At 37.2% G+C, this 14,375-nt stretch overlaps 1 protein-coding gene across 1 annotated transcript in view; it reads left to right on the forward strand.

Moving 5' to 3' along the window:
• The first annotated feature begins 1,350 nt into the window (after nucleotides 1-1,350).
• ATRNL1 (attractin like 1) overlaps nucleotides 1,351-14,375 on the forward strand; it is a 507,336-nt gene continuing 494,311 nt past the window's right edge. The window contains exon 1 of the mRNA XM_087725861.1: nucleotides 1,351-2,348. Within this exon, the coding sequence (XP_087581987.1) occupies nucleotides 2,062-2,348 (287 nt within the window). The 5' untranslated portion in view covers nucleotides 1,351-2,061. The remainder of the gene's footprint in view (nucleotides 2,349-14,375) is intronic.

Genomic DNA, 14,375 nt, shown 5'->3' on the forward strand with positions numbered 1-14,375 from the left:
CGGGAACTGACTCATGTGATCAACATTGGCAACTGACTCATATTTACAATGGTTGCAGTGTCCTGGGGTCATGTGTTCCCCTTTTGCGATCTTTCGACAAGCAAAGTCAATGGGGAAGCCAGATTCACGTAACACAGTGTTTCTCAACCTTGGCGACTTTAAGTCCTGTGGACTTCAATTCCCAGAATCCCCCAGCCAGCACAGCTGGCTGGGGGAATTCTGGGAATTGAAGTCCACAGGACTTAAAGTCGCCAAGGTTGAGAAACACTGACTTAACAGCTGTGCAACTAATTTAGGAACTGTAGTGATTCACTTAAAAACTGAGGCAAGAAAGGTCATAAAACAGGGCAACATTCCCTTAACACATGCCTCCCTTGGCAACAGAAATGTTTGGTTCAGTTGTGGTTCTAAGGTCGAGCACTACCTGTATAAAGTGCCACAGAGGAATGACTAGAGGGGGGAAAAAGTGGTAGCTATAGGGAAAAAAAAAACACAAGCCGCCGCCGCAACAAGGTTGATGGTCGATCGCTTCCCTTCCGTTGGAAATTTTGCCGCAATGAACCACGGCGTTTAACAAAGCGCGTCTGGAAATGGCTTCCACTCTCGGCTTTGTTCGCTTGTTTGTTTGTTTGTTTGTGCACATGAAGTTCAGGAACTCGCATCGCCTCCTGAGGAAAAGAGAACAAACCTCGACCCCGCTGCGCGCGCGCTCGCCCCCTTCCCCGGCGGATCCCGCGCTTCTCTTCCCTCTCGCCCCCCCCGCCTCTCTCGCGCGCTTCCCTCCCGGCGGGTCACGCTCCAAGTGATGCAAGGGAGACGGGCGCTGCGCCTTTAAACGGGGTGTGTGTGGGGGGGTGCTCCTTGGCTGCCGCACATGCTCAGCTCCTCTTTGTGTAGTACTTTCTTTCTAGGGCTCCCCTGCAAAGGCGGCGGAGAGGCTGGAGCGTTGCAATCCCAAAGACGGAAGAGAGAGCGAGACTCTTTTCGATTTTGAGGCCGCCCAAAACCGCGGCACGAACTTTCCCGGGGTGGAGGGGGGGCGGGAGGCAAGCGCGCTGCCTTCACTTTCTGGGCTGGGGCTCAGAAATGGCAAGGGACGTTTAGTGGCTCTCCATCCTTTCCGGGGCAGTTGCTCCAGCAACGAGGCTCCCGTAACGGAGTCTTTTCCAGTCTTCTCCCCGGCTGAGGCGGGGCCTGCCTGGCAGCCCAAAAGAAAGGGACGGGTCTAATCAGACCGGCGGAGCTGGGGAAGAGGAGAGGGGGGGGAGTCGAAAGGAGGAAGAGGAGGGATTCGGCCCCAGCCAGCCAGCCTGGTAGCCTCCGAAAGCAGCTTACAATTAGCCTTTTAAAAATGGCTGCTTTCAAAGTGTCAGCTGGGACAGACGGAGGCTTTTAACTCTCTCCCTTCCTTCCCTCCCACACGCCCCCGCTTGCAAGGCGCTTCCCTCCCGGCCTCCGGCCCGCTGCTCGGGGATGCTGGGAGGACGTTGAGGAAAGGCGCCCTCCTTTGCCTTGAAGGAGCCAGAGCATCCCCCCCCCTCCTTGCTCTCCCGTTGCTGCTGCTGCTGCAAGAGTCGGGACTACAGGAGGCGGAGGAAGAGAGGGGGCTTTCTTTTTTAATTTTATTTTGCGGGCTGTGGGAGAGCCGGACACGGCGAGCGGGGCCATGTGGTGAGAAGAAGCGGCCAAGGCAGGAGAGAAGCCTCTGCTCATGGAAAGTGGGGGGCAATGAGCCCCAAGGACGACGAGGAAGAGGAGGCGGGAAGCGAGTCGCCTGCGTTGTACCCGAAGAGCCCGGCGGAGGTTGCTGTGTGAGAAGCGAGGAAGGGAGGAAGCGTCTCGGTTTTCCTGTTGTAATTATCTTCGGGGAGTCTGCAGCTCCAGCCTCGTCTTTGCCCCGTTTCTTCAGCCTCTTTAAAAGCGCCTCCTTTTGAGTGATGTGCGCGGGGCGGCTTTCCTCCTGCTTAAGCCTGCCCGAGGAACTGGATTAATTCAGCCTTCCTTACTCTCCTGTCGCGGTTCGTCAGGCAGGCCGGTTGCGGATGTGCTTTGTGGGCAAAGATGCTGGATCTGTTGGGGAAAGTCCTGCGCAGAATAGAAGGCCCTCCTGTAATCCTGGGAACCTGGAGACCTTTTTCTTCCTCCTCCTGCTGCTTTGCTACCTTCATGGATATAAATAACTGGCTGCTCTTTTACGGGATCCTCTACCTGGTGCTGTATGCCCAAGTTTCCCAGTCGAAGACTTGTGAAAGAACCTCGTGCTTTTCTGGTCGATGTGTCAATTCCAGCTGCCTCTGTGATCAAGGCTGGGTGGGGGATCAGTGCCAGCATTGCCAAGGCAGGTTCAAGTAAGTGGTTTCTGTGCTATCTTTTCTTCCTAGCGCTAATTGCTAACGAAACAGAAAATATCCGCCTGGACTGTCCAGATCACACTGCAGATTTTAAGAATATAATAGAATATTGGTGGTGGTTCCTGTAATCTTATAAGATCATCTATTATTCTAAGTTAACCAAAGAAGTTAATGAGGGTATTTGTTTAGAACAGTGCTTTTTAAATATTGAATAGCAATATTTAATTCAACATTCAACAAAATTGAATTTAGGAAATTTAGGTTTATTGCTGACTGGAAAATATTTATGGGCTTTTTGCAAAGAACCAGAAAACAAGTCAACCTGTAATACATTGGTTTTGATGAAGTAAATGGGTAGGCTATGGAAACAGTCATGATTTAACTTTAGAAAAAGAGATAAATCTAGTATTCCACTTTTTGAATTGCTGAAAAGATTGGAAGCCACTTATCTTTCTTTTCTGTTTTTCTACTTTTTTCTTTTTGCTCCTTAACTTTCTCTTTTATTTCTTTTTCTTTTTTCCTTCTTACTCTATTTTACTCTATTTCTGTATTAATATTAAGATTGATTAACCTTCCTTGTTTTAAAACTTTCAATAAAATTATATTTAAAAATTAAATAACTCTGACAAAGGTGCTATTAAGTGAGAAATGTCCCATAAAGACATTTCTAAATATTGGTTGGTGTAATCAGCAATCTGAGAAATTTGTTTCTTGAAACCAAATGGGTGAGCCAAAGGTTTAGTAAAGGAGGATTGACATCAAATATTGAGATCCCATGACTGTCTTGTCCATTTGTAGTAAATGATTTCTTCTTGGCGAGAAGTGATAGCCAGTTCAAAATATTTAGAGACATCAAGTTGAACATTAGCCTAGGAATAAAGTTACCAAATAAAGCTTGACAATTTAAATGTAAATTGTCTCCAGTCCTTATGGCCTGGGGTTTAATATTATGCAAGTTAGCTTGTTGCTCCATGCTTTCTTGTTTAGTGATTTGTAAAAGGAGGTATACTTATTATTGGACACTGAACAGAGGCCTAAAACTTAATAGAATGTGACACCATCCGATAAATAGAAGCCACATCTAACAAATACTGAAAACCTATTTTTCTGATTTTTTTTCCCCTGAGGAAACCCAGAATTTTAGATGACAGCTTTAATGTATATATAATTAAGACAAATGTATTTTTTTAAGATAAATCTTCAATAGCACTTGGAACACCCAACTGTAGATTCTAATGTGATTCCTAAAAAATATTACCTTACATGAATGTTAGGTCTATATTTTTTACTTCTGGTACTTAGAGAATTTCCTGCCATAATATGTGTACAACTTAGAAGATAATGAAAATATCCTTGAACATAATAAATGCAGTTATCTAAAACTCTTGATGGTATTTTCTTGATTATTTCCTATATTTGCCACATACAATATTGAAACTGTCAGTGTGAATATTAAATCAAGTTTACTTGTAGATAACAATCAATATTTTCTCCTATCAAAATATTAGGATAATCTGACCATGTTTAATTCTCCACTTGCAAAATAGCAAAAATGTTTCAAATAAGAAATTTTAGAGCATTGGCAAAAGAAAAAAATAATTGATCCTTGCATATGTATTAAAAAGAGAGCATATCAACCACTTGCACAGATTAACCACTTGCAATAGATTTGGAAACATTTTACAACAACAAAAGGAAAACAAAATCTATGGTTTATTCAAAAAATCAAATATTTGGTTATAGGGTTCTTCTCTTATCAATCCTAAATTTCTTAAGTTAACTTCATAGCACCTCGAAGTGACTTAACAAAGTATGGTTGATTTTTTTCCTTCCTGTGACAATATTGAAGTCACCTGTTACTCATGTTTAGCAAAATATTGATTGGTAAATGGATACATAGAGGATTTAGTCTATAGTTAAGATGTCATATATAATATTTATTTGCCACTTAAAAATGAGTTTCTATCTGAGAATAAATACAATTTCAAGTGCAACTTAAAATCATTGCAGCATCTTGAGAAGCCTAATTTGAATTTAGTTACTTCCTTATTTCAGTTAAAACTGTGACTCATGATGTCAAACTTAAGCCATTTTTTCCTGTCTAATTACACCCTTGATAAAAGTTGCAGACTACTCTCTGAGGAAACTTTTTTTGGAGGGGGTGTAACCATATCATGGCATTTGGAATCTTATATGAATGTTTCTATTTATAAAAATATAATTTCAATGTACATTTATTATTGTGACCGGTGCTTCTTAGTATGCTGCTATCTGAAAGCAATCAAGTTTGAAGAACGTATATCTAAAATTTGAACTTGACCGAATATCAAGGTTAATATATACTGTACTAAAATGACTGCATGCTGAACAGTTGATTTAACTTGAATGCATAATTTCTCTTAAGAATGATAAATAACTTAGCTTAACCATAGTACGAGAGCATAGAAATCACAGACAGATTTTGTGGAAGTGATGAGTTAGTATTATGAATAGACTAGCTTGTGAAGATTACTTCAGATTATCTCTATCTCATACTTGTACAGCCTAACAAGGTTATCAGACTTCAGAGAACCTTCTTGGAGATGCAATACAGGATGCTACGATTTAGAACATTTAAACTACACTATATAGAGAGAATTAAAAAAAATGATCTAATTGGGAAAATGTTTTGTTGTAAATGCATTAAACATAATGTCAGACCAACACATTGGTATTTTAAAGTGGATTTTAAAATGTCTTATTTTTTATTTTTGAAAATATAACTATTGTCAACCTTTCATTTTGATGGATAGTACATACAGTTTAGTAGAATTTCAAGTCATTTAATTTAAGCCTTGGATTTATTCTATGATTTGTCAATGGTTTCAATATGAGAATCTCATATTTTCCATTCTCAGATATAAAGTGGTATGCAATTAGGTTAGATCATTGTGAAGTGATCTAAGTGATCACGTGAAGTGATTGACACTAGCAAACACTACTGGTATTGATAGTCAATATTGATCATCAGTCTGGGCAATTGGGTGTGTTAATTCTCATGTCAGGTTTTTTTAGTTGAAAAAGAATAGCTTAGCAGACTTATCAGCAGTGATTGATCAACCTTGATAAGCATGTGTCAAAGATAATTGACTGATACAATGAAAATGTGTCATTTCCTCTACAGGGAATTTGTTAAATAAAATTATTCTTTGAACGGTGCTCTAAGAGGGATGAATGTTAAAAAAATAAGCAATTCAGTTTCAAAGTACTAAGAGTTTCCTACATGTTTTTGAACAAATATTATTTATTACCATGCTATATTTTTAACCTTTCCATTTTACCTTGAAATGTCAAATGTTACTATGTTAAAACTTAATGAAACTTTGGAGTAAGGTAAAGGGAAAAGCTAAATTTTGAAATAGACTTATGAGACTAATGTTAAAAATAAATATAAATCTTCAGCTTCTGGTAAATAGTATGAAGATTTGTGACTCCTTCCAATCAATTTTGACTTAGAAAACACATCCCTTTTCTTTCAGGTCAAAATACTAATTGTATTTTATTAATTTTATGTCAGTTATCTCCCCTGTAAGGTGATTCTTCAATGTCCAAGGGATATAGAAATCTAATCAATCAATCAATCAATCAATCAATCAATCAATCAATCAATTAATCAGAATAGAGCTGGAAGAGACTTCTAGTCCAATTCCCTGCTCAAACAAGAGACCCTATACCATTTCAAACAGGTGGATGTCCATTCTTCTCTTAAAAACCTTAAGTCATGGAGCACCCACAACTTCTGGAGGCAAGCTGTTCCACTGGTTAATTGTTCTTACTGTTCTCCTTAATTCCAGGTTGCTCTTCTCTTTGATTAGTTTCCATCCATTGCTTCTTGTCTGGCCTTTAGGTGCTTTAGAAAATAAGCCGAGAGCCATCTTCGTTCTGGAAGCATCTCAAATACTAGAATACTGTTATTATGTCCTCCCTAGTCCTTCTTTTCTCTAGACTAGCTATACCCAAATCCTGCAACAATTCTTCATATGTTTTAGTCTCCAGGACTTTAATAATCTTAGTTGCTCTTCTTTGCTTTTTCCCCAAAGATTCAACATCTTTTTTATAATGTGGTAAGCAAAACTGAATATGGTATTCCAGGTGTTGTCTGGAATACTGCATCCAGTTTTGGTAACCAACAGTCAGACTCAGACCTAACACTAATAGTCAGACTCAAGTTAGGCAGCTCCTGCTTCCCCTATTGCTATGTTTCCCATCCGGTTGCACCCAGCAATGTGTCTTGGGTACCCAAGGGAGTATCAACTCATCAATTGTTTACTTATTACAAATTTGCTTCTTAAACTTCCCAAGGATCCATGTAGCTCTCAACTACTTTGCCAGGATAAAATATTCAAAGTATTAGTAAAGATGCAATTTTTTTTGGGGGGGGGGGGGAAATCACCTAATATGTCTTAGCTGTGTTTAGGGTCATTGTCATGTTGGAAAGTGAACCTTCGGCTCAGTCTTTAGCGGAGCAGGTTTTAATTGAGGATATCCCTGTACTTTGCTCCATTTACTTTTACCTCAACCCTGACCAGTCTCCTTGCTGCTGAATAACACCCCACAGTATTATGCTGCCACCACCATGCTTCATTGTGCAGGTGATGAGCGGTGTCTGGTTTCTTCCAGACATAACATTTAGAATTGAGGCCAAAGAGTTCAATTATTGGTGGTATCAGACCAGAGAATCTTATTCCTCACAGTCTGAGAATCCTTCAGGTGCTTTTTTGCAAACTCCAATCACACTTTCATATATTTTGTACTAAGAATAGGCTTCTGTCTAGCTACTCTGCTAAAGCCCAAATCGGTGGAGGGCTGCAGTGATGGTTGTCCTTCTGGAACTCTGTCCCATCTCCACACAGGATCTCTGGAGATCAATCAGAGTGGCAGTCAGGTTCTTGGTCAGCTCTCTTACTAAGGATCTTCTCCCCCAATTGCTCGGTTTGGCCAGGTTGGAGTCCTGGTTGTGCCAAACTTCTTCCATTTGAGAATTAGGGAGACCATTGTGCTCTTAGGAAACTTCAATGCAGCAGAAACTTTATTTTAATCCTGTCTCTGATCTCTGCAGTCAGTTCCTTTCACCTCATGGCTTTTGCTCTAGCACAACATGCCTTGTTAGCTGTGAGGCCTTCTATAGAGAGATGTGTGCATTTCCAAATCATATACAATCAATTTAATTTACCACAAGTCAACTCCAGTCATGGTGTAGAAACACATCACAACGATCAAGAAAAATGGAAGGCACCAGAGCTAAATTTCAAGTATTTTTGCAGAGGGTCTGAATATTAATGCTAATGTGATATTTCAGTATTTTTTAATAAATTTACAGGCATTTCTAAACTGTTCACTTTGTCATTATGGGGTATTGAGTGTTGATCAATGAGAAAATGAGAATCATGCTGCAGCATAGCAAAATTGACAAAAGTGAAGGGGATCTGAATACTTTCTAAATGCACTGTAAATCCTAATACCAGGATATGACCTTAATGAACCCTTCATCCTAAATCAAGTTTGGTGATTCTACTCAGAAGCTCTACCATACAATATCATAATATCTGTATTATAAAAAACTGCAAAATGCAGAGAGTTTCCCAAAGAAATCATCAAATCTCCAAAACCATTGCACAGCTTTTCTTTCTTGGAGGCATATTATCTGATAGAGAGTTTTAACAGGTTTTGTTAGGTTATAAGATATAAAAAAATTACTTGGCCATTTGGCCAAAGAATTAACCATTAAAACATGACTTCTCATTACTTCACTGTTTAATTTGTTTCAGTTAAAAAAATATGATCTTTTGCTAAAGATAACATACAACTGAAGATGGGTATATAGTAAAAAAAAACTAATTGAAACTCACTCTGACAGTAATCTGCTCATCTAACCAGCATTCAGATACGGCAGAAACTATTATTTATTTTATTTATTAAACATATATGCCACAGCTCCCTGATAAGGTGAGTCTGGGTGGTTTATACAGATCATAAAAACATAATAGAGAAGCAATTAAAATATTTAAATTATGCAAATTAAAAATTTAAAGGTGTGCAAAAAAAAATTAGAACTAAGAGACAGATGAGGTCTTCCTACCTGTCAATCATTTCCAGTGGTAAGTACTTCCTTTAGAGACCAAAGTCAATCAGAAAAAAACAGATTTTGATTAGAGGCCAAGAAGGTGGGACCAGTTCTCAACTCTGGTGACAGGGTGTTCCGCAGGATAAGTGTCACAGAAAAGTCTCTTCTCCTTGATCTTAGTCACTAGAATTTCTTAGCAAATGGGCTCCCTAGAAGGCACAAGTGGGTAGACCTCATTGGGATGAGGTGGCTCCTCAGATACTCTGGACACATGCCATATATGGCTTTAAAAAAACCAACCTTTGAATTGGACTTGGAAGCAAAGTGATAACCAAACAGCTTGTACAACAGTGGTGTTCTATGTGCCACCCTAGGGACCCAGAACTCTGCATGTAGCAATTTCCAAATACTCTTCAAGGGCAGCCCAATGTATAGCATATTGTAGATATCCAACTGAAAGATAATTATGGCAAGAGTGACTATGTGCAGGCCTCACGATTTAGGTAAGGGCATATATGTGAATCATAACACAAAGTTGTACAAAGGCTTTCCTAGCCATGACTGTGACCTGCTCTTTGAGCAGAAGTTGCAAGTCCAAGAGAATCCCCAGGTTGCACACTGGGTCTGTCTGGGATAGTGGAACCCATCCAAAACTAAAGATGCTAAACAACGGCTTCTGAAGTGCCTTGCAAAATAAGACCTACTTAAGAACCTGCGCAGCTGCCCTCCCGCCCATTCTGTCTGGTTACTCGCAGTGCCACGGCAGCAAAGCGGGGTGGAGCTGCTGCAAGGACCCCCATCCATGCCCCAACATCTGATATGCAGCAGGATCCCATGTGGCTGCTGGCCCACTTCTGCTTGCTCATGGCCACAATGGAGCAGGAGGCCAAGTGGTGTGTTGGTGCCACGGCTGCAGGGTGATGCAGGTGTTGGAGCATGGGTGACCTGGCTGCGAGGGTCCTAAGGTAAGCCAGTATGGGGCACATGGGACACCTCCACCTCATCCCCCTGCCTCACAGCGGCAGCACTGATGTGCCACATGGCCTCCTGCCCAGCTACGAACAAGCAGAACTGGACCTCCTGTACATGGGGGAAAAATAAGTTACCTCCCAAAATAAAACCCCACATATTTTTGGAGAAACACCAGTACATGTCAGCTATGTCCAATAATCACAATTTATGAGTTTGCAATTCTGTTTTTAGTGTCCCTCAAGTTGATGGGCACAATTATATTTTATAGTTAAAAAATAAGTTTGGCAAAAAAAAAACTTTTATTTTTTCTGAACTGTCCATATTAACTCTCCAACTCTAGATATTTTTAAATTGGACAAAAATCACTTCCGTATCCAGAGTCTGCATGTGATGTGTGTTTATATCATATTCCTTTTTTTTTGTTAAGGTGGAAAGTCCCAAAAATGTGCCTGTAGAAATTCAGCCCTAATGTTATTCAACACCTTTTCTAGAAGCACAATGCAATTTGTGGTTGTGCTGTGCTTTGGCAGTTTTATTTTTTATTGCTTCCCTAATGATTCCTAGCAAGGGATTTACTTTGTTCATAGCAGTTGCACAGTGGGTTACATTGTCAAGTGGTGAATACATGCTCAACCTGGAGAGTATCCCAGTGGCTGATAGAGTCAATTTTCTTTCATCGAGTTTCTCTTTTCATAGCAGCCATACTGGGACCATGTTCCATTGAACTATATATTCCCATCCGGAGATCCTGTTTTGTTGGCTTATTCATGTGAACGTTTTACAAGTATGCACATCATTTTAATCAGGAACTAACGGAATTTTTCATTTTAATGTATTCATCTCAGAGAGATTCTTTTGGACATCTTTAATATCCAATTTTTAAAAATTGGATATTGAATCAGCAAAGCAATGTAGTAGTATTGGCAAAAATTTAGCTACTCATGATTTATTATAATTAGGTTAAGAGCGAGCAGTGTTAAAATGAAGTCCACCCCTGCCCCATTCCCGAAAATGATGCAGGAATTTACTCTTTATATACTGTAACTTCTTTGCCAAAGTTCAAGTTTATTCTTATTCTCTGATTGTATCCAATTCGATCTGTAAATTTGATTTCTGTTAATAAATGGATTGAGGGATTCATTTTGATATTTTAAATCAAAACTTAATCAGTAGAAGTGCTTCTGATTTAATAATTGGCTTTGACTTTCTGATTCAATTAAAAAGATTTGATCAAATCAGATTTATACAGCCTTGCTCCTGGAATTATGTTTTAAATAATAAAATTTATTCCAAGATCTGTGCTCTTATTTTCTAAGACTTCATTTTTTTCAGAAAACCTTCTTGCATAAGTTGCTTTTTGATTTTTTGATTATGTATCATCAAATCATTTTTGACTTTAGTAACATCAATCTTCATGATGATTTATTCTTAAATTGTTTTTTTTTAACTTTCTCATGCCACTGTAACTAAGTCCACACACTTTGCTCTTCTCTTTCCTTCCACATTTCCAAGCATTAGAGCCTGTTCCAGAGAGCTTTTTCTTTCCATTACATTTTACCTTTCCTTTAGATTGCTTTTTATCTATGCTGTACTATTTGCTAGTGTAAATTGTAATTACTATTGCTGTAATTTTGAGTAATTTATCCTTGTTGCAAATTACCAAAAGGGAAAAAAATAGTTTCAAAAATAACACCACAGGCCTTGAAGGGAATAAAAAACACTGGAGTTTAATAATGTAAGTGTCATCTGGATTCTCTCGGCATAAACAAAGGATAGAAATTACAGATGAAAGAACCATTTGGAGACAAATTTTTTATTACAAGTTTAAGTATCCTGTGTTTTATATTTTATAAAATGAAATTTTGAAAAATGCATTGAACTTAATTTATATTTTAAAGCGACTACAGAATTTCAGATATTACAGTACTTTTAGTTTAGTGTGTGTGTGTGTGTGTGTGTATGTATATATATATATATGTATGTGTGTGTGTGTATATATATATATATATATATATATATATATATATATATATATATATATATATATATATATATATATATATATATAAACAATCTTCTGAAATTATATAACAGAGAGATGATTGTTGGTCCTATTTACTATATGAAGTTTCTAGTCACATTGTTATAACTAATAAAATGCTTAAGTGAGCTTAAAATTAATTATTTAAGCAATGGTTCATTTCTAGTCACATGTAATTATCTGTGACAGTTTGCATCTATATTACATTTGTATATTACTGCGTGATACAGTAATCTGACATGCAAGGCTTTAAAAGTTGGCTTCTTTGGCTAGAGTTTGCCTTGTAAAAAATCCTTTACCTTAAAGCAAAGTTCGCAACTCATTGACCCTTTATGAAATTTCCGATTGTTCATTAAACCCCAAATATCTATTATATGAAAATAATTTAATAAATTCTACTTTAATTAATAGTACTGTGACTAATAATAATTGTCTTTTGGATAGTCCTTGGGATCAATACTAATCACTTTGGAGAACCCTTAAAGTAATAGCTGCAGAAAAACAGAAAGAGATAAAACACAAAGTTAAGTTACATACATGCAAATATATACAAAAACTACACATAAAAAATATTTAAAATGAAAAAATGCAGGAGAAAGAAATGTATAATAATTTTATAGCAATCAGCAATTACAATTCTACATATACTTATCCAATCTAAATAACATTGAAGTACATAAATGAACATTAACTGCATGGATGTGAGTTGAAAAATGCATGTTCCCAGGCACAATTATTAGACTACAGTATATTTGCCTGATTGGTAACTTCTCTTCAGAGGAAAGTCTGGAAAACAGCTAATTTTACATTGCTACATCCTTCTCAAAAATCTATGAATGGCAGCCAAAATAACTATAGTATCTGAAGAGCTTAATAATATTGATAAATGCTTAAGACTATCCGTATGCAAATAATATTTGATAAATTGTCCAGTAATTTTTTTTATCTTGCAATAAAATATTCATTTAACTGCCATTTAAAATTAAAAATAGAATAAATCAGATTTATTCAATCTTATGGTTTTATTCTACAATAAATAGATAGAAAATGACAAAGGCCACAAAAATATTAAAATCTTTATATCTTGTGAATGACTTGTTAAAATTTTGACCTATTTCTGAGGAAGCATAGAGTGACCTACTTTTTTTCTCTCACTTTAAGCCTCAGTTATTGTATGTGTCTAGTATGCTTAGCTTGAATTGTGATTTTTTGGGGTAATAGGAAACAAACAGTAGCAATTTAAATGTTCTGAAATTAATTATCTATATAATATATGTATAACTTAGGTTAATAGAAGATGTTAGGGTGTTACTGCATGATCAATTCAGTTTAAACCACCAACTTAATAAATTCTGTTTAATTTTACTCACATGTTTAATATGTCTATGATGGTTTAGAATTCATATTTGTAAATAGAAGTAGTTTAAATATTACAGGAAAATTATCCTATGCTTTTCATATAATTTCTGTCCACTTCTTTTAGTTTCTTTAGTCCTCAAGAACTGTGAACATGTCCATATTACCTCCATGATGAATATAATTGTAATCATAAAAACAATTCAAATTCCATAATGTCACTTGTAATCTTTGAAGTTCTGTAATTTCTTTAAATCAGAAGAATAAAGATGCTCTTTCACTTAGAATGAAGTATATTCTTTAAGTTAAAGTGGAACATCTACATTAATTGATGATTCTGAGGGTTATATGAATGTATTTTTCATAGAGAATATCCAGAAAAGAAATAGACAAATGAACTTATTTTATATGAAGAGAAATGCACAATTTGACATGTTTTACAGTTTAATAGTTTAATAGTTTATTAACATTTATAGGCCGCCCTTTTCCCTGAGGGGACTCAGGGCGGCTCACATAAAATCAGGAGGGGGAATACAAACAATGACGTAGACACATATAAGTAAAAATAATGAGCAACATTCATTCATCATTCGGGAGGGGCGGCTATCTTTGTCCCCAGGCCTGACGGGCTAGCCAGGTCTTAAGGGCTATGCGGAAGGCCTGGACGGTGGTGAGAGTACGAATCTCCACGGGGAGCTCGTTCCAAAGGGTCGGAGCTACTACAGAAAAGGCTCTCCTCCTTGTAGTTGCCAGCCGACACTGGCTGGCCGATGGAATTCGGAGGAGGCCCAATCTATGAGATCTAATTGGTCGCAGGGAGGTAATTGGCAGCAGGCGGTCTCTCAAGAAACAGTCTATCTCAGTCATTTCAGCATTTAGAATAGACATGCATCCTTTCTTTTTGTATGTCTTTTTAAATGTCTACCATATGGAGGATTTAAAACACATATGAAGGGTTCAGAATTGGGAACCATAACATGATTTGCTTGGCCTATGGACCAAAAACAGGTTAAAAGCTTTAAAATTTGGCTTGTTAGATAACTATAGTTGACACAATATCCCAGCATTATGTAAATTTACCTGTTTTAAATCTTTAAATATTTATTAAAACAGCTATGCCGAACATTTATAACTTAAAACATTTTCTTTCATAAACTGCATGGTGTAAATAATTGCATAATAATATATGTAAATATTAAAACATTGCCAGTTGGCCAAACTCCTACAAACCCTAAGATCTATACTGTTTCTGAGGCTAAGATGTGGCAAATTGTAGTCAGTTCTTTAAAAATTACATTCAAATTATGTATAATTTATTCTTTAATTTAATTTTTAATTTAATTTATTAAATTTGTAATAGTCATCCACATTATTAGGCTTTAGCTAATTAACAAAATTTAGAAACAATAAAAATAATTAAATGAACATAAGCACACATAAATAGACAACCCAGATTAAAATAACTAAAATAAAAATGTACAAATACAACAGGGCTCAACAAATACAACAATAAACAAATTAGCTCCAGGGCGGTAAAGCAAAGCAAGTTTTT

The sequence above is a fragment of the Thamnophis sirtalis genome, unplaced genomic scaffold (assembly GCF_051295495.1).
Source record: "Thamnophis sirtalis isolate CommonGarterSnake01/CBP01778 unplaced genomic scaffold, rThaSir2_p1.2 scaffold_11, whole genome shotgun sequence".
Taxonomy (NCBI): domain Eukaryota; kingdom Metazoa; phylum Chordata; class Lepidosauria; order Squamata; family Natricidae; genus Thamnophis; species Thamnophis sirtalis.